General features: G+C 33.7%; 5 protein-coding genes across 6 annotated transcripts; 1 reads left to right on the top strand and 4 right to left on the bottom strand.

Annotated features, from left to right (window-relative positions):
- Positions 1-128: 128 nt before the first annotated feature.
- LOC110685360 (ribosomal RNA small subunit methyltransferase, chloroplastic-like) lies at positions 129-3,705 on the bottom strand. Its single transcript, XM_021861881.1, has 10 exons — positions 3,304-3,705; positions 2,995-3,144; positions 2,661-2,717; positions 2,421-2,519; positions 1,771-1,866; positions 1,525-1,609; positions 991-1,043; positions 801-884; positions 586-696; positions 129-489 (listed from the first exon to the last, which is right to left on the bottom strand). Exons 1-10 carry the CDS (start codon positions 3,517-3,519, stop codon positions 424-426), a joined length of 1,017 nt encoding a protein of 338 aa, XP_021717573.1. The 5' UTR covers positions 3,520-3,705; the 3' UTR covers positions 129-423.
- Positions 3,706-9,778: 6,073 nt separating this feature from the next.
- LOC110685359 (40S ribosomal protein S28-like) lies at positions 9,779-10,183 on the bottom strand. The gene has a single exon (XM_021861880.1). The coding sequence runs from the start codon at positions 10,180-10,182 to the stop codon at positions 9,985-9,987; it is 198 nt and encodes a 65-aa protein (XP_021717572.1). The 5' UTR covers position 10,183; the 3' UTR covers positions 9,779-9,984.
- Positions 10,184-11,627: 1,444 nt separating this feature from the next.
- LOC110685358 (protein-ribulosamine 3-kinase, chloroplastic-like) lies at positions 11,628-15,256 on the bottom strand. Of its 2 annotated transcripts, none has more exons than XM_021861878.1 (9): positions 15,006-15,256; positions 14,507-14,660; positions 14,111-14,201; positions 13,925-13,999; positions 13,754-13,842; positions 13,315-13,433; positions 13,011-13,151; positions 12,581-12,657; positions 11,628-11,903 (listed from the first exon to the last, which is right to left on the bottom strand). In XM_021861878.1, exons 1-9 carry the CDS (start codon positions 15,118-15,120, stop codon positions 11,757-11,759), a joined length of 1,008 nt encoding a protein of 335 aa, XP_021717570.1. In that variant the 5' UTR covers positions 15,121-15,256; the 3' UTR covers positions 11,628-11,756. The 2 variants fall into 2 exon arrangements, with proteins under 2 accessions (XP_021717570.1, XP_021717571.1); XM_021861879.1 differs by having other exon boundaries at positions 14,507-14,720; positions 15,006-15,126.
- Positions 15,257-16,490: 1,234 nt separating this feature from the next.
- Positions 16,491-17,844, top strand: LOC110685305 (acetylajmalan esterase-like). The gene has a single exon (XM_021861790.1). It carries the CDS (start codon positions 16,522-16,524, stop codon positions 17,659-17,661), a length of 1,140 nt encoding a protein of 379 aa, XP_021717482.1. The 5' UTR covers positions 16,491-16,521; the 3' UTR covers positions 17,662-17,844.
- Positions 17,845-18,812: 968 nt separating this feature from the next.
- On the bottom strand, positions 18,813-21,698 carry LOC110685356 (RING-H2 finger protein ATL66-like). The gene is made up of 3 exons (XM_021861877.1): positions 20,510-21,698; positions 19,707-19,804; positions 18,813-19,585 (listed from the first exon to the last, which is right to left on the bottom strand). Exons 1-3 carry the CDS (start codon positions 20,663-20,665, stop codon positions 19,261-19,263), a joined length of 579 nt encoding a protein of 192 aa, XP_021717569.1. The 5' UTR covers positions 20,666-21,698; the 3' UTR covers positions 18,813-19,260.
- Positions 21,699-26,532: the final 4,834 nt, after the last annotated feature.

Raw genomic sequence — 26,532 nt, 5'->3', positions numbered from 1 at the left:
CTATTATTTTGGGACCGTGGTAGTACATTGTAAAATCGCAGGGTAAAATAATATTTGCAAGGTTTTGACTTTCGAGTACATGGAATAGACTATACTTAATTGATTGCTGATTACTGTTGCTTACAAAATGTAGGAATCAACAAATAAATATACAATTGATTGGGCATACACCAAATTATACAACACTTTATGCCTGAGCTCCTATATTTGAACTTAATCAGGAATTGCAGATTATTACACCACCAGATTATACCCTCTATTTCAAGTGTTCAACCTGTAGCAGCACAACGTTTTTGGTTTTTCCTATGAAGAATACAACTCTGATCACTACTTTGTACAACAGACGTTGACTATTCTCAGAAGATTTCAATAACTACCGCGCTATGCTTGACTGCTTGTTATAATTGTACTAGCATGAACTTGTCAGGTATTCACGAGGGAGTTGTGCAGTTTTACAAAATCATCCAACGTTAGCTCCTCGGGTCTTGACTGCTCAAGCATGATTTTGGAGAAAGCATTAGAATGAATTTTCCATTTAATAAGAAGGTGCTGACCAAAAGAAAATTCTGTGCAAGTATTACTTACTGTAGCTGGAAGACCCACAGTTCTTAAAGTTTCTTCAATCTCTGATGGTGTGCATATATGTTGAAGTGTATTCCTCAACATCTTGCGTTTTCCGTTGAATGCAGAATTTATCTGAGTCCCAGTAGCAGGTATAATTATTGAATTGCAAATTTATCAGACCAAAAGTCAAAATTCACAAGTAAAAATAACTCAGAGCATAAAGGATGAAGAAAAACCAATGAGAAGAAGCTTTTGACTGATGGAACAGCGGGATAGTCTGAAGGTTGCTTGAGTTTGAAGGAAACAACAGCACCGTCGACCTGCAGGAAAACATAATCTCTAATATAAGCCTGGAACAAAGAAGCTATATTTTCTCCTAGTGAAGGAATATAAAAAGTTACTCAGCATTCATTTGTTCAAGCTTACCTTGGGTTGAGGGAAAAAGTTTGCCCTTGGAACTTGAAATTTGTACTCTGGATCTAGGACAGGAAAAAATGACAATGGTTCAGTTTTGCATGGCATAATAAATACGTTCTCATTCCACACTGAATAGCAATCGTTGCTTATCACACACAAATCAAAATTCACATACAATGTGATATCCATGATTCCAAATTTTGAGCATAGTTGCTTATAATTGAATGATTAACCGTCCAAGGGCTTCCAAATGTTGGGAGGATTCTCATTTATCTCCCTTCATTACACCAGATGCTGCCCAGACTAAGAATCACTGCCATCAACAAGACATGCTCCAGCAATTACATGGCACGTGATCGTTCATTTAATTAACTTTTAACATCAACTTTTCTATTGTCCCTAATGATAAGACCAAGAGCGTTTTTGTTCTATCTGCTTAGGTTCAGATAGATGATGGATCTCACTACAGTGATAGCCATTTTTAATCCACCTTGTGTGACCGTCAGACATATGCATGACAAACATGAAATAAGAGCCCTGTACCTGAATAGAATTTCACAAATATGTTTATAGGCCTATATTCTGATGATCTTGAAGATGGTTCCACCAACCGTATTGCTGTCTCATCCTGAAAAAGGACATGGGATAGATTTCATGATTAGAATATATAAACAAGCCTTCATAAAGATGTAAAAGTTGAAACTGCTGAAAAGGCGTAGGTCCTTTAAGATGTTCAGAAAGTTCGGATAGCAAAAAAATGAGAGCTAATAACAAAGAAAACATAATAACCTGAAGTAATAGAACAACTTCTGAAAATATGTCACCCATAGGAAGAAGCTGCTTCACCACATCTTTACTGATGTTGAAAGGTATGTTTGCCACAACCTGGAAGAGAAAGCAGTCTCTTTTTGATAGCATATACTATTTCATGACTGATACAATTGTATGGATAGAAGGAAAGCTTAAACAATCCTTGAATGTGTGAACAAAAATTAATAAGAACGGAACTTTATTCAAAATCTCAGACACCAATAACAAGAAACAACTTCCAAAGAAATCGTTATTCTTGTTTAAACAGCAGAAGATACCCAGGTTCATTCATCACCTCAAGACTCAAAAACACCAGGCCACATGCCAAGAGAATGAGCAATTTGAAAGCTGAGAAGAATCAATAATTCATTACTCTCCTGAATTCTTAAAGAACACCAGCAATTTGTTCTACCTCATAAAGAAGCACAATAGTAACCCATACATCAGCGAAACAAGGATCCCACAACTAGTACATCAGTGCTGCACATGTCCATGTGTGTTTCATAAACAATAAAATTGGTTTTCATAGGCAGTAAATGCAGTATTCAGTGATTTTCAAACAAACATCTTCTACATAGGTAAATGACACAAAGGGAAAGGCTAATCTGCACATATGAAAGAGAGCTTACTTTGGCATGCCTTGTCCCTGTAACAGCTAGATTTTTACTTTCCAACAACGATAACATGTGGGAACGGATATGACATTTTGTGAAGTCTTCTTGAATAACCTGCATATGAGGATGGGAGATGGGAACCAAGGACTCTGAGATAAGGACAGACATATTAAGATGGATATGCATGTATATTACAACACTAGACCAAGGTATAGCTTTATATAAAATTTCGTAAAACTCGTGATTCTGATATACCATTAGGCGGCCTGTATCTGCAAATCGTTCCTGGACTAGGGAAGCCATGTGTGGATCCTAAATCATATGCATATCACAAAAGCAAGGAGTCAAAATCCAAGAAAAATAGCTGTTGTTGCAATTGTCAGCTGTGTCAAAATACAAAGAACCATTCTTGAGCCAAAAATATAGCACAATCAATACGAAAGAAGGCATAAATTAATGAAGGAAAAGGCTAGTTTTCAAATGAAATGCAATCAACTAAATGAAAACCATCTATTAATCCACATAGAACAATGTTCATAAATTATACAGAATTGCATATGAAACGAAATGCTTAGATCAATTTGATAACCTTTTCAATGGCCAGGACAGTAGCACCGGCACTAATAAGAACATTGGTCAAGGACCCGGTACCGGGACCGATCTCAAGCACCAAATCCCCATCTTTTACATTAGCAACAGCAGCAAGCTGATCATTGATGGTAGAATTCAACATATAATGCTGAAAAAGTAACACATACACACAATGATCAGTAAGTGTTCGACGAAATGCCTCAATGAAGTTTCATGAACTACAATCCCACCATTTCAAATATAATTTGTTACCCATAAAACCCAGTTCGTCCAATGTAAAAAGGGTTGAAGAAAGAAGCTAAATTACCTGACCAAGAGATTTTCTGGGAAAACGTTTTCTGGAATTGAGAGCTTTGAGGGTAGCATTGTAATCATCTGGGTTTGCAGCACACACTATGAATAAGGATTTTCTTCGGTTAGGTAATCTAGTTAAGGTAGTTGAATACCAAGAATTATGGTGGATTTTGGAGGTTGAGGGAGCTGATATTGGATTTGGCGGGAAGGATTGTACTGACGACAACATTGTTCTTTGTTTAGTGAAGAACTAACGGTTAGAAAGATAGCTGCAAACTTTTAGACTGGGTATGGCGATTCAATCCGAGTTCGATTCGAGTCCGACCCAAAGAAAAAAAAAATATGATCCGAATCTGAATAGGAGATGGATCGAACCTGAACCCTGTCAAAGTCCGATCCAATCTGAGTCCAAGTATAAGGATATGCTTGTTTGTAGCAATTTTTTGTTATGTAACTTAATTACCAGTAATAATTTAAATATGTATGTGTAGACTTTATACCCTATGTTTTTTCTAATTTTTTACGCACCAATATGATATACTGTAAGAAATAAAGTTTATTAGGGTTAATACAAGCAATTATAGATATATCATACATTACCAAAAAAAAAATAAAAAAAATAGAGTATTCTGATCATTCGGAGGTTCGAATAAACGACAGGATTTGGATTCAAAAATTACGAGTCACATCGGACTCGGACTCAGATTTTTCGGATTCGAATCTGAGCCTAGGTTCCGTTTACAAAACAAATCGAATTCGGATTCAGCCGCATCCGATCCATATGTAGTACCCTTTTTTTTTTTTTTTTTTTTTTACCTTTTATCGTGAAAGAGATGGTTGAGTTTGGTACTCAGCGGATTTAGAAAAACTTAGCGATTTGGAGTAAGTTAGTTGATTAGACCAGCCAATCCTCTAATGTTGGTGTTTGGTAAGAAGCGCGGTTTCAAATAGCTTTTCGGAGACAAATCCGCTAATTTCAAAACACTACTCAATCCAGCGTTTAGCTCACATCTATACATGGAGTATTTTTTTTAATATGGTGTAATAGTAATATTGAAAATCAACATTATGGATTTGGGAATAACCAACAATAAAAAAATAAAATAAATAAATAAATAAATAAAAAATGAAGAATTCCATACTTTTTTTAATAGGACCCCGGGATGACAAGTTAATTATTGTTGGAACCAACTCTTTACCAATAATAATGCAACATAATTTTAAAATAGTAACATAAGTGAATCAAATTAAACTGAGGATATTTTGGTTTTTAACACCATACAAATGTCTGAAAATGGTTTTTAACACCCCCAAAAAAAAACTTTTATTTTAACACCACAAAAAATTTTAAAAATTGGAAGTTACCACCATTTAACGGAAAGTGTGACGGAAAAGTGAGGTGGGTCCCACAATTTTGTTTTTCCTCCAATTTTCACCTCTGCATCCCACGATTTCTTCCTCCTCCTTCATTCAATTCTCAAATATTACACAATTCTTCCTCCTTCTTCATTCAATTCTCAATTATTACACAATTTTAGGACCACCACCAACCAACAAATTGATGCCCCAAAAATTGAATAAAATAAAAAAAATTAGAGTGCGAAAAAGAGATTAAATGAAAAATCTCCATCAACAATCGACGGAGCATGAACCAAGGCAGTAAACAGATTAAACAAGGATGCACATCCAAACTTGAACAGAAAGAATTAACATTTGAAAGCAAGGGGAAAAAATTCACTGTACAAGGGCAACATTAATTCTGCACACATCATCTAACCTAGATAATTCACACCAAACAGCTAACCTTACAAGAAAAAAAATTAATACTAATACACAATTAACAAAATGCAACTAACTACAGAATTATTTCAGGGCTAGTTCTTCTTGAAACCGAAACATTTGAACTTATCTTTCGCTGCTTCTGCCTCCCTTTGGTACTCCTTGAATGAAAACTCCTCCTACTTAACTGAAGAAGGCACTTTACATTCACTATAGCATTGATTACACAAACTAAAGTGAGCTTTCATACCCATACCCAAAAATCATACCCAAATTTCACCGGATTTCTGCCCAAATTTCACCGGATTTCTGCCCAAACCACCGGCGTTTATTGACCCTAACCCTAACTCCCGGATTTCTGCCCAATTTCACCGGATTTCTGCCCAAATCACCGGCGTTTAATGACTCTAACCCTAATTCCCGGATTTCTGCCCAAATCACCGGGATCTGGGTGTGAATTCGACGGACTTTGAGCGGCGAAACTCGTCGAATTCCAGCCTAAAATTGCCGAATCTTCATCTACAAACACAGCCGGATCTTTACCCTCGAATTGCGTGTTTCTTGGCCTTCGAATTGCTAGTTCCAGGCCTTCGAATTGCTGGTTTTTCGCTGTTTAATTTGTCCGGCATTGTTGGAAAGAGAGAATGAAGGAGAAAGAGATCAAAGAGAATGAAGGAGAAAGGGATCAGAAAGAATGAAGGAGAAAGGGATCAGAAAGAATGAAGGAGAAAGAGAGGAGAGAGAAAGAAGGTTCGTGTTTTGCTGGGTGAAAGTTGGAGTTAAAACCAAAATGTGGGACCCACGTCATTTTTCCGTCACAGAAACCGTTAACTGGTGGTAACTTCCAATTTTTAAAATTTTTTGTGGTGTTAAAATAAAAGTTTTTTTTTTGGGGGTGTTAAAAACCAAAATATCCTTAAACTGATGCTTGGGACTTTATAGACATCTTTATATATGTCTTAAGGTTCCAAATCAATTTATAAGCCTTAGGGGTCACCCCACTCATTCAGTTTATTTTTGGAAAAAAAATTCTATATTGATCCGAAATCGTGAATTATAGCTTTCAATTTTGGACAATTTTAGACTTTTTTGGACTCGGATAAAAAATTGTTGAAATGCTTTCAATGGACCCCAATACACCCCGGAAGTCTATTTGAGTGGGTAGAACCAACCAATTTGCCTTTAAAATGTCAATTTACCCGTTTACAACTTACACTTATTCCATTAACTCAAGGCCGCCACGAACTATTATGACAACATATAGTGATTATATATTGTTCCAAACGACATTATATGACCCCGGGATGTATCACCTAGTATCCCGAAATTTTTCAACACCGAGCCTCGAAACCTCCAAAATTGATCCAAAAGCGTGGATTCTAGCCTTCAATTTTGGACAATTTTGGACTTTTTAATTATCTAGAAAAAATTTTACCGAGATGTTTCCTACAGACCCCAATACACTTCAGTAGTCCATTTAGGTGGGTGGAAGTGTGGAACCACTCACATTGCCTTTAAACTGTCAATATGCCCATGTTTCGTACACGCCTCATGTATTGCGTATAGGCTCTCACGGGGTCATGAGCTAACTAACTAATGTACGTATATAGGTCTAAACTACATTACAATTACTTATTTACAACAATAAAATTTGTCAAAGTCCTTTTTGGTAAATCTACATACACAAAAAGCTATTAGCTCACATCAATTTACCAAACACGTTTATAAAACCAGTTAATTCAATCCGCCAATCAAAAACAATCAGCTAGTCGAATCAGCTAACACAATCGGCTTAAGCTATCAGTTATCTGCTATTCACCAAATAGTGCCATAGAGTGAGTATTTGAGTAATGGAATAAGCGGATAGCTCCCCGAGACCCCTGACTTCCAGGAGGCACAGTTCATGAATTTTTTACCCAACCCTTTTCCCCATTTATCTTTTCCAATTTCATTTAACTATCAGGTAGTGGGTATTGGCCGCCCATACTAGTTAGTGGGCTATACTTCCTCGACTTCTAAGTATGAGGCTAAACTCATTAGTCATACGAAGTACGAGTATGACTAAACAAACTTCATCAATTTAATATTAGTTACGCATTTTATTTAGGCGCATTTGTCAATGAATAATTTCAAATAATAAGATCATTAAGCAATTATTTACAACAAAAAACTATAAAAACTTGATATTTGAAAATTTGGCGTTGAAACGAATCAAACAAGACCTCGACTATGTTTTTTTATAAGAATAAATTACAAAATGAAGTCAAAAAACTTAATCCCCGTGTTTTTCAAAAAGCTTCTTATGTAAGTGTAACACTTTCATTTTAGGCAAAAAAACTACATTTTAATATTATTTCTCACTCCGCTTATGGTCCCCTCTCAAATCCACTGTCACCTTTTGTTATTATTTCTTCTCCTCTCACATCCTTAACTTTTCAATAAAATACCAACTCCTCCACTATCTTATTCTATACTATGTACTTCGTACTTTTTAACACCCCAATTACCCCCACTTACATATTGAGGTCAATTGAATTGCCTAAAACAATGTGCCGGTCAAAAAAATAGAGGGAGTATGGAAATAGTGGCAAAAGTTAAAACATGTTGATTACGAAGTAAAATACACGGTAAATTATGTGACTAATTACTATAATCAAGAAATCAATTGAAAATTTTCGAATGTCCAATGTAAATCATATTTCGAATATTTTGGAAATGTTTTCTAATTGGATATAATGAACTATTACAACTTTTGTAGTGTTGCATATCCAAAATATCTAATTTTTTTATTAAAAGATACTCCCTCCGTCCCCTAACTACGTGCTTATTTCTAATTTTCAAATATCTTAATTTCAAAGATACTCCAAAATATCTAATTTTTGTTATAAACATATCCTAAAAGATCCGATTATAGATGATTAATTGTTAAAATTTTCAAATATCCAAAAAAGCCAATATGGTGATATCCAATCAAATTTTTTTTCTTTTTCTTTTGAAGTAATATCTAATCCGATTTTTTAATGTTGAATTGTTTCAAATAGCATATTTGTTTTTTCCAATTAGAAATTTAGAATTTCATTTTTAAAAGATAGCTCATATCCTTAAAGATCCGTGTAAGGGTGATTAGTTGTCAAAATCTTCAAATATCCAAAAAAAAAAGCCAGTTTTCAATCCATTTTATTTTTAGTGGTAATATCTAATCCGATTTTTTTTTTTTTTTGGAAGCAATAATATCCAATCCGAACTTTTTTAAGCAATATCCAATTCGATTCTTTTTTTTTAAAAAAAAAATAAAATAATATCCAATCCAGTTTTTTAATGTTAAGATATTTCGGATATCATATTTGTTTTTTCCAATTAAAAATTTAGAATTTCATTTTTTAAAGCTACTTCATATCCTTAAAGATCTGAATATGGATGATTAGCTGTCAAAATTTTCAAATATCTAAAAGAAGATAATATCAAATCCGATATTTTTTATTTTTTACTTTTTTTTTTTGAAGTTATATCCAATTCGATTGTTTTTTGAAGCAATATCCAATCTGATTTTTTAATGTTGAGATGTTTTAGATAGCATATTTGTTTTTTTTTCTATTAGAAATTTAGAGTTTCTTTATTAAAAGATACTCCCTCCGTCCCCTAACTACGTGCTTATTTCTCTTTATTATGAGAGTAACAAATATTAGAAATAGGCACGTAGTTAAGGGACGGAGGGAGTAGTTAGTATCCTTAATGATCCAATTACAGGTGATTAATTGTCAAAATTTTCAAATATACAAAAAGCCCAATCCGATTTTTTTTAAAGCAATATCTAATCCGACTTTTGAATGCTTTTTTGAATAACATATTTGTTTGTTCAATTAGAAATTTAGAATTTCAATTTTAAAAAATACTTCATATCCTTAAAGATCCGAATAAGGATGATAAGTTTAAATGATATATATATATAGTATGAAGTAGTTCACACATTGCACGATATAATTCATACGGAGTATAATATTGTTCAATGTGTAAAATAGGCTAGTTTGTTCAATTTTAGAAGCATATTAAACTACTTGTATTTTGTTCAATTTGGCCAAGATATTTTAAATACTTGCATTCGATAGATGCAAAATAGGGCACTATCATTTCATACAATAGCACAATACTTTAGGTTTAAGAATAAGAATAAAATAGTCATCCATAACATTTTAAGATGAAGTTATAGCATCAAAAACTTCACATTTGTGAAACGAGTAGAGCAGCATAAGCATAACTGCATAAGCATCAATAACTCAATAAGATCTACATATCAACATATCAACATATCACAAGATATTCACCGAGGCCAACTGAGTTAAGAATATTGATGAAGAGATCCCGAAAATTCTTGATACAAGGCTGCATACAGACACATACTATTACCTCATACTCTCATTATAATCCGAATGCTCTCATTGTACCATAGAGCTACAGAACTTTAGTAGCTTGAAATAAACTAACCAGGCCAGTGTTACTACTAGTAAAAGCATAGAATTTTAACGAAAGACTGATCAGTAAGCCATAAATCAGCATGAGCAGAAAGCACAACTCGTAATTCATAGGGAGTGGGTAGCAGTGAATTTTTAGGAGCAACCAGGAGATGAATACAAGTATACAGCCAATAATGTAAAAATGTTAAACATCCAAGAACTTAAACCAACAGAATCAAGGGTTAAAGACTAGGGGGATATCATCAAACACACACATAATGAAATTAAACTAGTCATTCCACACAAACATCAATCTGTTTTAGGATAAACGCCTACTGGCAGAGTATGTTTTCATGCTAAAAATAACAAGTCTTGTAGCCTCAACTTCATACTACTAATAAGAACAATTCAAAAAAAAAAGTCTTCAACCTAATTGAGGCGCCAAAAAACTGAGAGTGGGTACTTCACCGAAGTCTTCTTGCTTCTCTCTCAGACTCGAGGAGGGTGAGAATGTCTCCCTCTCTGACGGGTCCCTTGACGTTCCTCATGATGAAACGGTTTTGGTCATCCAAGAACTTAACTCTGACCTGGGTGACCTGCCCCCTTGATCCTGTGCGGCCCATGCACTTGATAACAACAGCATGCTTGATCTGAGACTCCATTCTGCAGTTAAGTTAAAAGGTATTATTAGTTAGTAATACTTCATATTACTCTACTACATTATATGACTAATTAACAATGGAAATTGAAACTTCTGTCGAAACTTGAAACGATTCACATCCATCCTCACACATACCACATCCATCCTCACACATACCACATCCATCCTCACATATACCACAGGACACAACACGACATGACACATTGCTTATTACCCAAAAACAATGTCTAGTTAAAGAATAATAGCACAGTTTGCAGCAACAACACACAGTCCATCACATGTAACAGAAACATGTAAACATATGCAGAGTACAAATTGTCCAAAAAAAAAAAGGTCATTTTAAGAGTCAAGGGTGTATAATCAACTCATTAAAACCGTGCAAAGCTCAATATTGTTCACTAACAATTACGAATAAGTTTGCTAATATTGTTTAGTCTATTAACCTAATACAAATTCAAACCCAACTTAAACAGAATACAGTATCTACATTTATATTCAAAATCGAATAATAATTACCAGTACAATTAAATAATTAATCATACCAACATCAAAAATTAGTAATCAAACTTCAATAAAGAAAAAAAGTAGTTAGATTTCGGAGAAGGAGTATAGTAACAGATAATTTGGCATCTAAAATTGGGGAAAACTGGTTACCAAGATTAAAGGATACTTTAAAGGAAGAAATTTATCATACAAAACGAAAATCGGAAAAAGGGAAGAATTAAATCATTGAACAAAACAAAACCCATCAACAATTTCAATGATAACAAAAAAAACTGTAAAGAGAATGAAATCGAAGAGTAAATTACCTGAATGAGTGAAGTGATGAAGATTAACGAGTTTCAATCTACTTTGAATCAACAAGAATGGAATGAGGCGAGAGAATTGAGTGAAAATGAGAATGTATAGTTAGGGTTTAGGATGGATAGTCGGCTATGAGTGGAAGACTACATTGGGCTGGGCCGAATATAAAAATAAGAAGCCAATGATCAATTCAACTAATTGGGTTAGACAGGTTGGTTTCGAATTAACCCGACCTCAAACCGACCTAATTAGTTAAACGGATTAAGGAGGGTTATTTTTGGCTGGGATTTCCAACCTAAACCTAACATGTTTATTTTTAGGTCGGGTTTGATTGAACCAATAATATAAACAGGTTGAAAATTTCGATCAAAACTCGTGTATTTTGGATTGGGTTCGAGTCGGGTCAACTTTTGCTAGCCTATGTTACTCGAACTAAGGCTCCCATGTCCGATATGATTACGTATTCAAGTATCCGACACAGGTACTTGATCTGAAATGAAGAGTCCGGATAACATAATGTGAAATACGAAATACAATAAAGTGACCGACAAATGAGTATAATACGAAGCATCTAATACGAAATACAAGTAACTTCCTTTTCAGTCAGAGAGAGGTGGGGGGGGGGGGGGATAGACCAGGGCAGGAGATAATATGGAGCACTAATGTATTAGACTGTATCATTCTAACACAATGATACATGGAAGATGTTACAAATTTTTTTTGCTAATACATTCAAATGTACAGGAAATTTACATCTCAGTAGAACTGTGTCTAAATCTTTAGCATCTGTAAATAATCTTCGATTATAGAGAGCGAAGATGAGCGGTAACTTGAGCCAAAGAGATTATAGTGATTAAGGTAGTGATACAACATATAAAGGTCTCTTCTTTTCTCAAATCCTGGTTGTTTGGGCATCACCTGAGGAAAGTTGCACAAGAAAAAACATATGAATATGCCATATAAGAGTAATATACAAAGCAAAATTTGAAGTAACAGGTCATTTAGCAACTTCGTTGAAACGAAAAACAAAAGTACTTCCTGGTTCAAAGATGCAAGATGTTCAGAAAGCTAAATGTGATAAGACGGCGCAAGATTCACAAGTTATGCAGTATACGTAAGATCACATCATATTCAAGACCACTTCAGCTTGCATTTATCCAGTGTAATGATAACTAAGGGGATGTCAGCATAATTGGTCAAAAAACAACTCAATCTTCCCATTAAAATAGTTTCTGAAAGATTTCAGAGCAACCACTCTCACCCTATGATTTCTGCTACATATAATATCCCTTTGCCTCAAGATGATAGTCACATAAAATATCTTGGCATGAATTTTTAAAGTTACAACATTGCTTAAATCAGCAATATATATATATTGGTTGTCTGAACAAACCCCACATTATTGAAATTGAGTGGTAATGAGAGGATGGGCAGGGCATAAGAATTACGTGGGTCTTTTGGTGAGTTATAAGCAAAACTTGTTTATCGAGGGTAGAAACATGTTGGGGGGGGGGGGGGGGGGGGTCGTAGCACCTTATACAGAAGCAAGTAAAAAGAAGACAGAATTCAAAAGAACAATTTTATACAAGTCATACCTCAAAATAGGAATTGTAAAATGATGAACCAAAGCCAGCGCACCATGACATTCCAAATTCTGCTTCATTATGTCCATCTACAGATAAAAGGGGGAAAAAGGGTAAGTCTCCATACGGTTTCATGCTATTTACAAACAGTAAATTCATACACCAGTGAGAATATATGAAAATTGTATCTTTCTGTGGTACCAGTATTACATCAATAATCAAAACATTAAAGGAGAAGTGTGTGATGGTATCATTATAAAAAATGGGTCATACATCAAGCACCGGTGTCGGATCTTCGACACTCCAACAAGGGTATGGACACTTTATCATTTTAGCCCAAAATTAAGGAAAGTTTTCACAAAGAAGCCAAGTCATACACTTAAACAGTTAGAGTAACATGATGCTAGCACATCCAGCAAAAGTAAAATCAACTAGGACTCACAATAGCATGCTGGATCAAGAATAACAGGTTCGCCATTTTTGTCATAGGTTACATTCCCACTCCACAGGTCGCCATGCAGCAAACATGGCTCAATCACAATATCTTCAAAGAGTGGTGCCAGGTTCTTTGCCAGCTTTTGTCCTGACAGAAGGAAAGTTCCCAACATCAGGTGAAGGTGAAGCAAACATATTTCAACACTAACAACAGTGATTACAATTAGGTGATCATCAAAATAGTAGTAGTTGATCTAAGTCTATTAACTACTAAATCATACAGCAGAGCAGCAAAAACCATGAGTGAAAACCTTTTTCATAGATTAAAGAATCTCCAAACTGATCTCGAGCCAATTTAAGTTGGTAGCCCAGTCTATGCTTTGCATAAAACTCTATCCAGTCTGATGTCCAGGTATTAATCTGTGGAGTACTGCACAGCAATTGAATAAAAAAGAGAGTCAAATTATAGAAGACAGGACCGATGCAGTGGTCAAGACACCCAATACTGCTACAGCAATTGAATAAAAAAGAGAGTCAAATTATAGACAATCTGAAATCTATAATGCACCAATCACCATCAAAACTATCAGTTAACTATAAGACAAACAGATATATGTAGGCCGTAGGCACATGCACCCGTTATGCAGTCACTAATTTGGACAAATAGAAAATTAAACTTCCAAGAAATATCTAGAAGAATAAGGCTTGATGGCTACATAATTGATGACTGCAGCTCTTAAAGGAATGTACCTCCCAATAGTATTATCAACTCCGAAACCAAAGCCTTTCTCAGATTTCCCAGCTTTATGCATTTCTGCTAGCTTTCTCCCTAAAGCAGGCTAAAGATATGAACTATTTAGGATACTTGTAGAGCAACACAGAAATTATATATAGCTTATTTTTAAGCTAAGCTGTCCTCACCTGGCCACTTCTAGCTGCCCCAAATTCTACGAATTCCATAATGATGTAAGAGCCACCTCGTGGTAGAGATCCAACCTGCAGTCCTTAAAAAGTGATACACTCAGATATTCTAGCTGCCTAGAGAGTTCAGCACAGCCACGTATACAATTAGGTAAATTACGAAACCAAACTTCAGCATCTTTCTACCTTGTATGGCTTGGGGACACGAATTTTATTGGTTTCGTACATAAGTCTCAAACCAAGAGCCTCCCCTTCAAACATGGATGGGCCAATACTCCTATTCCAAAATTCCAAATAAGTAGAGCAAGTTCAGTACCTAGAAATTGCGATAACTTCCATACACAATAACATCTCAATTTTGTCCACATTTACAATTGTTGCAATAAGTAGGTACTATTAACTCCAATTCCAACATTCCAAATAAGTAGAGCAGGTTCAACACCTAGAAATTACAATAACTTCCATACACGATAACATCTCAAATTTGTCCACATTTTCAATAGTTGCAATAAGTAGGTACTATTAAACATAGAACAAGTAACACAATTAAGCCACTCAGCATCCAAGCATAGCATAGCATACCTATTAGTTTTAACAAAGAAAGGACCAACATCGGTATCGTAACGGGTGGCAAGATTGATGCAACCACCACCAACAGAACTTGATTTAGTAATCTGTGTTGCCTTCCCTTCAGTGAGAATCCACTCAAGAACTGGGTCTTCACTCATTGCCACAACTGCCCAACATTTCACAATTGACAACCCAAAACTCTAATCACCAACTCAATTACACTAACCTAGAACAAAGGGCATTGGGTCCAATCCAAACCCAAAATTGATCAAAATCAAAGCAGATATAATCACAATTTCAATATTTTCAGCAAAAAATAGCCCCAATAAAACCCCATTAACCAAATAGCAACCCTGATAAATTACAAACTAAAATAAAGTACAGTTCTTGAATAAATTAACAGTGGCAAAATTAATGGAAAAGGAAACACAAAGATCAACAAAAAGATATAAGATAATCAAAATAATGAAATGGGTAGAGTTTAATTAGTTCAAAAATCTAGTTAACTTACTTGTAAATGGTTTTGGTTTGGTGAACAAGAACTTGGAGAGAGTGGGAAGACTGTAAGAAGGACGGCATTTACACGAAGAGAGAGAAAGAGAGCTAGGAGGTGCTATTACCATCATTTCCCCGTTTTGCTATCTCGCACTTTCTCCTGGTATGTGGATGATGGAACCCCTGTCTTCGTGTTCTGTTTTTGGTGGCGCCAAATTAGCCAAAGGGTCCCAATGAAGGACTAGAAAGGATTGAAGTCTAGCCGATTTTAAGTGTTTGTATTCCAAAATTATCCAAGTACCGAACCAGTTAGGGGGCTTAGGGCTTAATTCCATCACCGTGGTGGGACACATAACCAAAAGGATTACTTAGTAGAACATATCAAGTTTCGATAAAATTACAAATCAAGTTCCGCTAAAGTTAGAATGCTTCATGGAAAATTTTTCATACAAATATATCAAAATTATCTTGATATATCATCTTGCTACAATATGAGTTTTTTCTATTTCTTTTAACACAGTTTTATCAAAAGCATTGACAATTTGCTTTTATTTTCTTTATTTTTATTTTTATTTTCATGGCTAATTGATGATCGTAGCTCAATTAGTACAGAGTAATAATATTAATCCATTACTTTTCAACAAATATTTTACTTATTGCTCTATGCATTGTTATTAAAATCCCAATTTAAATCTTAGAATCTTACGATTTTACGATTCAGGTATGTCATACGATTCGATTTACGATTCTACCCGATTTTACATATTTTTTTAAAATAGCGAAATCCTTGCAAGTTTAAAACATACCTACAAAGTTATTTATAAATATATAGTGTTAATTATTGGTTGTTTAATGGGTAAACAACTACTTTCTTTTAATAATTAGGTTTCAAACTCATAATTTAAATATATTTAATTAAATTTGGATATGACGTCTTGATTATGCATGTTTGTAGAATCTTACACGATTTTACGATTCGATCCTGAGAACCCCTTCCGATTCAAAGTAGAATCCCGATTTTGATAACGGCTCTATGTGTGACTACAACTAACACAACATGAAAGATACACGAAACTTAGTTACTTCAATTCACATACACCATACAGACTATACAATAGAATAGGAGTTTAATTCAACTTTGCAAATTTATTGTGATTTGAGGATTAATTATCATGTAATCATATACAATAAAGTAGTTGTATATATACAAAACCTAAGTATTGAACATTTGAACTACCCTTTAAATCATTTTCATGGCTCGTGAAACTACTTAATTTGCCTACTATATAAGGCCCAAAATTATTGCATTGTGATTAAAAGGTTTTTTTTTTTGGTGTTTGATTAAAAGGGTATTTACGTACATCATTTTCCTCCTCACTTAAATTAGAACTCCCCTTCATCCAAGTAACCTACTATTTTTATTCTACTATCATTAAGACATAACATATTAACCAACTAATAATCACAATGAATCAATGATCCTTAACATTATATATAGCAAACCAATTTAATTACACTTTACTCATAAAATAATGGTTATTACAAGTATATCATTCAAAGTCCTTTTCTTTCTCCTACTTTTCTCTTATTATTTCCTGTTTCCTACTAATGTTGCTAGTGTTAATATTCCTGATTCAGAGAGGCTGGCCTTTGATACCATCTTCCAGTTCGGCGACTCCCTAAGTGATACCGGGAACCTTGTTCTCGAAAATCCTTATGGTGCTCACTCCTTTGCTAGCTTTCCTTATGGTCAAACCATCCACCACCCTACAGGTCGTTGCTCTGATGGACTACTTATCATTGATTATATTGCCAGTGTTTTTCACCTACCATTGCTTAGTCCGTTTCTTGATAGACAGGGCAATTTTGATCATGGTGTTAACTTCGCTGTTGCTGGCTCAACTGCTTTAGATACCGCGATTTTAAGAACTAAGAACATTGTTTTTTCACCTCCTACTAATAGTTCATTATCTTTTCAGCTAAGTTGGTTCAAACATCATCTTAACTCTATGTGTACTAGTCGTTTAGAATGTGAGAAAAAGGTTGGTAAATCGTTGTTTGTTATAGAGACGGGAGGAAATGATTACAATTATGCTTTTCTTCATGGGAAGACTGTGAAAGAGGTGAAAGAACTGATGCCTGAAGTTGTTGGAGCTATTAAAGAAGCTGTCAATGAGGTTATTAGGTATGGTGCAATTAGAGTAGTTGTAGCTGGAAATTTGCCTATTGGTTGTTTACCTATCTATTTGGCAGCATTCGAATCAAGAGACCGAACTCAGTATGATGAATTGAAGTGTTTAAAGGAGATGAACGCGTTTGCCAAGTATCATAATGATCTATTACAACAAGCCATTAGGGAGCTTCAAATGGAGCATCCTGATAATGTTGCTATTGTTTACGGTGACTACTATTCGGCTTTGAGGTGGATTCTTCAGAATGCTGCTGCTCTCGGATTTGATGAAGATAATGTACTAAAGGCATGTTGTGGATCAAGCAATAATGCATATAACTTTGATTTGAAGAGGATGTGTGGAGATAAGGAGGTGCAAGTTTGTGCTAACCCTACTCGACTCGTGAGTTGGGATGGAATCCATTTGACTCAAAGGGCTTACTTGCGCATGGCTCAAAGGCTATTGCAGCAAGTTGTTCCAAAAATCCTAGAAGTTGTCTAAGGAATTATAATTACATAGTGTCTTTTTCTGTTTTGAATTGGCATTTAGTTACGAGTATATTTAATGAGTTTTGAGTCCATCGAAAATAATACTGTTAAGCATTCGAATATTGTGAACTTTTCAGTTACAGTGAAGTATGAACTACTGATTCTATAGTATCATGATTCATGGATGAGTCCTTATTGGTGATGTATATTAACTGTTAGTTAGTGCATCAATTTCCAATAACAAAAACAACAACGTCATAGCCCCAAAATTATTCTTAGTTAGATTGTTGCTTGGGACTAGGTAGCGCGACAGTTCAGCCAGGACCATCAATAGTACTTGTTCATCTCTCGTTATCAGATACAGGAAATAAATTCTCATTATCAACCAAAATCGTATGATTCGATCTTAAGATTTAAGATTGAACAAGTTTTGCAAAACGTAACTTCTTGGTTGTTACTTGATTGTTAGTTGTCAGCGACATCACTGTCAAGGATTTCAAACTCTGCTTGTTTTGTTTTTTACTAGTCTTCAGAGATGAAGTACCATATAAATCAGAAGTTCCAATGAGAAAAAAAAAAGGCATAAAATCTGGTTGGTGGAGTTTTGAGTTTTTCTGCATGTTTTCTTCAGAAAGATTGCTTTGTTTCTCATGAAGTTATGATAACTGAGTATGGTCTTAGGTCTTCGTACGAATATTAAGATCATAGTACCTCACTGAAACTGTATTCTGTTTTTCAGTTTCTAGTAATTCGTTAGCATACTCAATATTACCAAGGTAATGTTTACTTGTGATTTCAAAGGCTTACATGCTAAAGAAACCCGTCTAAATATGATATGCAGCATCCTTTTTGTTCATCTGCTTACAGTGGATGCAGAAGGAAAGCTAAATAACCTAACTTATTCCTTGCTAAAGATAATTATTCTCACGAAATCTGATACCATTTTTGTAAAGAACAGCTAGCATGCCATCCAAATATTTTTATAACATGTCTAGAAAGTTTCTTCTAGGATAAAGGCAATCTAATATTTTGGCAAGTTTGTATAATCAAATTACATCTGCTATCTGCTGTTTCTCCTGATTTTGCCTCTCAACAGTTTCAAATGGTATAACTATCTAGTTCTAATGGTCCTACTTAGCTGCAGCAACAATACAAGACTACCAATTGTAACAAGGAACTTAATTATCAAATCATAAATACAATTAAAGGTTCAGAAATTCTTTGGTTCGGAATTTCGAATAGGTATTGTATACAAATGCCACGCCAATCAACTGCATAGTTTACACTGCACAGTTTACACGAAATGTCTAATCAACAAATACTTCAGTTTGAAGTTATAAGCAAAATTGTTTCAAACCATGTGGAAAAAAAACACCCACACATACACAAAATTTCAACAGGCCAATGCTGTCAATCTATAAGCACAAAGAAATTTTTACAAGAAAGTTTACCTCTAATATATCCACACATGACACATTCTAAGCTTCATGAACACACCCCACCCCCCAAAGTTCCATCTCTCACATCTCAAAGAAAGATTTATGCATAAGGTAGCTAGCATTCTGAATAACAATCATGTTAAACCAGACATGGGAGTAATTACTTCTATCCATTACCTAGGCTCTGATTCTCCGTGTAAATTGGATTCAGGGTTTCTTGATGTTGACTGGTGAAGTTGTTGGCTGCTGACATATCCTGCTGTATACTGTGAACCAGGTTGCAAAGACTGATTGAAATCCTCCATTGCAAATTGAACATTGTCATCGGACCTCACCGGCTTTGGATCACAACGCTGCTTTAAAGGCAGACGGCAAACAGGACAAGTACATTGCTTCATTAGCCAGGGATCAATGCAGGAAAGATGAAAACTGTGGCAACATTTGGGCATGATTCTTAGAACTTCTTTTTCTTGATAGTCCCCCAAACAAATAGAACACCTGGTCATAAACGAAGGCAGTAATAAGCAGAAATCTCTTAGTTGTTCACAACTGAAAGAAACATTTTGCTTTAGATTGTCCAAAAATGAATTTAATTTTGGCAATGGTACTCAATACTCACTGTAGATCTTCGGTGGAGTTAAAAGCATCCCGGTGAAATTTCATCGTGGGTATTGCAGCAACCGCAAACGGTTCAAGGCCATCAGTCCTTTGCTCTGGCTATCACAAGAAAAGGACACAGCAGATTTGTTACAATCATTAATTTTAGTCCATTGTTGCAGAAACTGCTAATTTACTTTATGATCTGAAGAATATTGACATAAGTGTTCTGCTCCAAACTAGTGGAAGCAGCCAAGCAGGTACCAGTTGCAAAAACTACTACACTATTGGCATATTCGGCAAAATTAGGTGTCACTATGTAATCGTTTTACGAATACTAGCTAATAGAGTTAACTGTCAATATGTTGTAGAGTAGGTGTAGGATTGATAAAAAGAACTCATTTTTTAGCTACTTTTGAAAGCTACACTTTTCACCGTTCGCAAAACACCACCTCTACCGGAAAAGGCAAACTTAAAACACTCGATCAAACAATGTACTTGTTGATAAACCACTAAATCATAATTCTAGAAGCTACTCGAAAAGTTGTTGCCAAACACGACCTAAACATAGATTATTCTAACAAAACCCAATGTATACATTCAACAGATTGACAAATATAATTCTCAGTATGTTACTCGTATAACTTAATTGTTAAAATCCAAAATTACAGTCAACAAGCTTCACTGTTAATAATAAACACTTGACCAAACCTGCTACTGTAGCAATCAAAGCATAACATAATTCACTCAAAACCCAATATACAAATATACAATGCTCCAAAACTTAAACTGCATAAGAATCAAGAAGAGGAGATAGATTTATACCTGCTCGACATCGATTTCGGGTTCATTATCAACATTCCTCCTTGGTTCAGTCACTTGAACCCTCCTACATATGAGTCTTGTGCATATAAACACTATAAAAATTGAGCTCATCCCAAATCCAATGATAGTAGTGATCAAATTAATGTCATACATCATTTCTTCAATGTTCAAACCCTTACTCTTCAAATTTCTTATATCAAATGCCCAGAAACTGCTGAATGACTGTTAATCAGATGATCAATTGCATACAGCACAAACCCAAATAACAAATCCAGATCAATCAAAATAAGGAATTTTTTCCACAAATAACATAACCTAATCATAATTCTTTAGCTAATTTAGCTACCCACCAAATCAAAGTTTCAAACTTTTTGACTAACCCAACTCCATAAAACCCAATAAAACCAAATTAAAGGTTATTTATAGAACCTGGGATTTTTTCTATAGAACCTGGGATTTTTTCCTAGAAAACATAACAATTTTTCTAAATAAAACTTACAAAAAAAGAAACAATTGCAAGAACCCAGAAAAGGTAGGATTTGATAGAATCAAAAAAAAGCAAAAAAGGAAACTACCCATTTGGAATCCTAAATGTTTTTTATTGATTGAGCAGAAATTCCACATGGGGTTTAATCAATTAGGTTGAACTTATGGAGTCTGTGAAAAAGACAGAAAATAATGGCTGCGTTACAATAAGGAGTGAAATAGGCCGTTGTTATCGTTGCTTAATGCTTATCCATTATACTAGTATTCAGAATCACAGTGTACGAGTATTTTTTTTTTTTTGAGGCTACACACCTGTAAAATTAGGACCCGCAAGAGTTTTGTTTGTTCTTGAACGTCTACATCTTGAAAATTGATTTTGATATGCACTCCTCCTTCAAAACTTGTGGGATTAGAATGCTGAAAATTGTGTTCTCATACTTTAGGTTAACTATAATAATTTCTCTTGTAGTCTTACGATTAATGATTTTTTGATGTGAATTAGAGTACTTATCTAATCTTAGCTTATTATATTTATCTTAATTTATTTTGATTATAAATTGAACTTGAGTTTCTCTTATTACAGTAACATTTATTTAAAAGAAAAAAATAAAATAAAAATAAGATAAAGAGAACAATTTTTCAACTCTCTACCTCGGGATTGGGAGGTGTTACCACCTCATTAATCCTTGATTCCCTCCCATGCATGTTAATAAGCCAAATTAATATTTTCTAAGGAAGTGTTTGCCGGTAAGTGTGGGGTATGGTTGTTTTTTATTTATTTGTTTAAGTAAAATGGAGCATGATGTGAAGAAGTAAAGAATCAAATACAAAGTATCTTTGTGAGTTGTGTTTACTGTTTAGTGAATTGGTGCTAAAGACTTTGAGAGTTGAGTGTGGCCTAGTAGTGCTTGAACCATTGAGGACAAATTATTGCAATTAAACAAGTGTTTAGTAATGCGTCCTTTTTTATATTGATGGTCAATGTGTTTAAGTGTTTGTATTCCAAAATTATCCAAGTACCGAACCAGTTAGGGGGCTTAGGGCTTAATTCCATCGCCGTGGTGGGACACATAACCAAAAGGATTACTTAGTAAAACATATCAAGTTTCGATAAAATTACAAATTAAGTTCCGTTAAAGTTAGAATGCTTCATGGAATATTTTCCATACAAATAAATCAAAATTACTTTGATATATCATCTTGCTACAATATGAGGTATTGTATTTTTTTCTGTTTCATTTAACACGAAATTTTATCAAAAGCATTGACAATTTGCTTTTATTTTCTTTATTTTTATTTTTATTTTTATTTCCATGGCTAATTGATGATTGTAGCTCAATTATTACAGAGTAATAATATTAATCCATTACTTTTCAACAAATATTTTACTTATTGCTCTATGCATTGTTATTAAAATCCCGATTTAAATCTTAGAATATTACGATTTTACGATTCATGTATGTCGTACGATTCGATTTACAATTCTACCCGATTTTACATATTTTTGTAAAGTAGCAAAATCCTTGCAAGTTTAAAACATACCTACAAAGTTATTTATAAATATATAGTGTTGATTATTGGTTGTTTAATGGGTAAACAACTACTTTCTTTTAATAATTAGGTTTCAAACTCATAATTTAAATATATTTAATTAAATTTAGATATGACGTCTTGATTATGCATGTCTGTAGAATCTTACTCGTTTTACGATTCGATCCTGAGAGCCCCTTCCGATTCAAAGTAAAATCCCGATTTTGATAACGGCTCTATGTGTGACTACAACTAACACAACATGAAAGATACACGAAACTTAGTTACTTCAATTCACATACACCATGGCAGACCCAGGAATTTCCGACTGGTGAGTCACAATCGATAACCAAATATGTAAAAATGAAAAGCCTGTTATTTTTGAATTGAAATAACATAACATAGATGAACACAAGTTATTTTTAGCTTGAATGGGTAGTCTAACCCAACCCAAACCTTTTCCCAGAATGTATCATTTTAGCCAAGACTTGGCCCAGACCGACCTGGGCCTATAATCAGGTCTACTCTTAATTAACAATCAGAATTCAAAACTAGATATTCTAACACAATCAGAATTAGATAATCTAACGATAAGGACTTAGGACTTGTTCTCTTCACCTGAAACAAGTAGATCTGGTCTGATTTTTATAAGGGCTGATCTGAATTTTTATTATCTGGTTTTATCTGATCTGATTTAACAATTTGACTAAACTTTGACCGCATTGTAGTACTAATCTATAAAGAAAAACATTATCAAAATGGATCTTATTAGATTCGTCTCATTATGATTTTTTCAAATATGTAATATTTATAGTTTTTTTTAATGCGCAATTAACAATATTTAATGATAATTAAATGATAATCAAAAGTTTTGATCTAGTCTGATCTAAATATTTCTAATTTGGTCTGATATGTTCTGAATTTATTAAGGAATAAGTAATAAGTATCTGAAATAAGCTGAAGAGAACAAGTCCTTAAAGAGGCAAAGTAGTTGAAGGTTAGCTATAAACCTTGATGGATGATATCGAATGTCATACATCCTTTTGGGCTCAATCGTTAATAGCTGAGGTCGAGCCCAGCTAGGTATTTATGAGGTTGCTACTGAAATGAACATTTACTATAATAAAAATGAACATTTTCTAACTGAACATATTTTACAATAATTTTGTATTTCTCAATAATCAAATGTTCATTTTCATACACTACGATGTTCATTCTTATAAAATAAATGTTCGTTTTCATGCCGCATGATGTTTATTCTTATAAAATAAATGTTCATTTTCTTTTTTAACTTAATACAAATTTTTGTGTTTGTTCAGTTGTATAAAATGTTCGTTTTTATTGTAAAAGATGTTCAATTAACATTAGCATTAATAATGATAGACATTAGCATTTTGTTCATTATTAAAAAACATATTGTTGGTTTATTTAATTGGTATTAAATCATATACAATAATACTAGCCACGAGAAATAAGGCAGTGCTCAATACAATAATACTGCATTTGTTGGCAATTAAATTTATACTCACTACAATACAACTTCCTTTTGTTTTCTTGTCATTCTAAACTTCATGTATAGATCTAAGAGGACATATATAGTATTTGTGGTCAAAATTAATTCATATACATACATGATGGTGTATGTATTGCTCGATTACCGGGGACATTATTCACTAATTCATTATAACAAAGTACATCTAACTACCTTAGTTTGTCAAGGTGGGGCGCGGGGGTATATGACACATACGTGTTATACATGTATATATTTGTAAGCTTAAGTAACACACATCATGTATTTAGACTTAGATAGATGTATAATAAATTTTCAGATCATCAATCGTTAAAGAACTAAGTACATTAAGAAAACGTGAACTCCATATATACAATAGTATTTATTATTATTCCTTTATTTTTCTTTTTGAATGAAATGTTTTCAAATGTTTTACTGTCAACTCATACTATACGAAGTAACATAATATACAAAACTTTTACTTGAACTTGGCTTGATCAATTAAAGAGAAAGAGTACATATATAATGTAGAATGTGCATATGTCCCATAATTAATAAATTTAATTGTTGTGGTCCTCAATCAATTTTTATATAATATAGGTAGGACTCCGTAGAAGAACGTACTACTTCATAAGCAAGCTAGCAATCTTAGCATCATTACCTTTACATCCAAAAGATAGGTTGCTTATTGTCCAAAAAAAAAAAAAGAAAAAAAAGAAGTTCTTGAGTATAATTAGAAAAGGTTGAGTATATATGCTGTATGCAATGTAAATATATAGGGTGTTAATTGCTCTCAATAAAATTAACCTTTTCGATCAATTAGTAATTAAATTATTTTCTCTCCATCACAAGACAATATTATAATTGTAATTTAGGTATCCAGTAAATTATATGGTCGCTTTCTTGATTTAGCAAGTCAAATTTTATATTTTTCAGGCAAAAAAAAAAAAAAAAAAAAAAGTTACTTCTTTATATTTTTCCAAAATAAATTAACACAATTGTTGAGGTTTATAAATAAATTTTTGTATTGGTGAATGACTCATTATTCTAATCTAGTTGACAAGTAAGGGATCACTATGGTAAATTGGTAATCTTGAATTGCATATAATATACATTTCAATTATTGCATATTACTAACTCAATTGTTTCAATCCCTTTTATAGTTCAAATTTTACAAAGTTACAATGGAAAATACGACTTGAAGATGGAGATATTATCTCGAAAACTAGACAAATTAAGCAAATGGCCGGGTATCAACTAACACACGCCATCTTAAAATTAGAGGTTAGATTTCTAATTAATATTCGGTAATCCTGGATGTACAACAGAAAAAAGAAACGAAAAAGATACTTTGCCTTCTGTTGTACAAACTACAAAGAAAGTGCTGTAGTTTGTTAGTATCTACACTTTATATAATCTACTAAAGCTAGGGATATATGGCGGACCCAGGAATTTCCGACTGGTGAGTCACAATCGATAACCAAATATGTATAAAAAATTTTTTACCAAAATTCCCAAGAAAAATTATTTACAAAGATCATCCAAATAGAAAATTGACAAGATTACAATACTAACTAAAAACTAACAAGTTTAAAATTGACAAGACTAAAATTAACAAACTAATAATGAACAAGCTAATAATTGACAACATGACAAGCTTTTGGGTTATTAAAAATTGGTTGTATAGCCCAAACAAGCTATTGTTTTTAGGTTATTAAAAATTGGTTGTATATGAAAACGAGAGTTGATTTAACAATAATTTGACAAATGAGGTAGAGTTACTATATTTTATTTTGTGAGATCAGAGTAGCATGAGAATGAGTGTTGATTAAACAAATGATCAAACGAGCTCGATACGACATGTTAGTAGTTCCTTTGTGAAAGAAACCTATCATTTCCATCACTTTATTTCATAACGTAATTTCTTACATTTCATTATTATTGCCTTTTCAAAATTCTCAAGGTGGCAAACAAATTAAAAAGAGGATTGGGTTGTACGAGCAAAAGGAGTTCCAAATTCCAACAAAATTGGGCCCAATGGACCCCTAGTGGACCATAAGAAGCTCATTAGAAAGAGAGCAGTACAGAAAACATGAAAAAAGAATAATTGTTAACCTCTTTTTTGGGCTATACAATAGAATTTGATTGAGTGTAATGAGCTAACATCCTTCCAACACTGAATAACAAGGGAGTGTTCAGGCTCAAATCTTACCCTTCATAAGCAAGGAATGTTTGTTTACTTTTCTGAGCATCTTTATGTAACTCCACACCGTTCAACCATGGTCTATGAAGACCATCAACTATTGAAAGCACTTGCTCAATTCCCTAAACACCCACATTACATCCTATCACAGACACGCACAAAACCGACATCGGTGTGAAGCATATAAGCAATTTTAAAGAGGTGGAGCAAAACCTGCTTCAATCTCTCTGTATTTGGTTTCTTTTCAGTGAAGGAAATCAAAGAATTCAGATCATAAATTAGGAAATCTTCCAC

This window comes from Chenopodium quinoa, unplaced genomic scaffold (genome assembly GCF_001683475.1).
Source record: "Chenopodium quinoa cultivar QQ74 unplaced genomic scaffold, ASM168347v1, whole genome shotgun sequence".
Lineage (NCBI taxonomy): Eukaryota > Viridiplantae > Streptophyta > Magnoliopsida > Caryophyllales > Amaranthaceae > Chenopodium > Chenopodium quinoa.
Note: the sequence above shows the minus strand (reverse complement) of the source record. Positions and strands in the feature narration are given on the sequence as shown.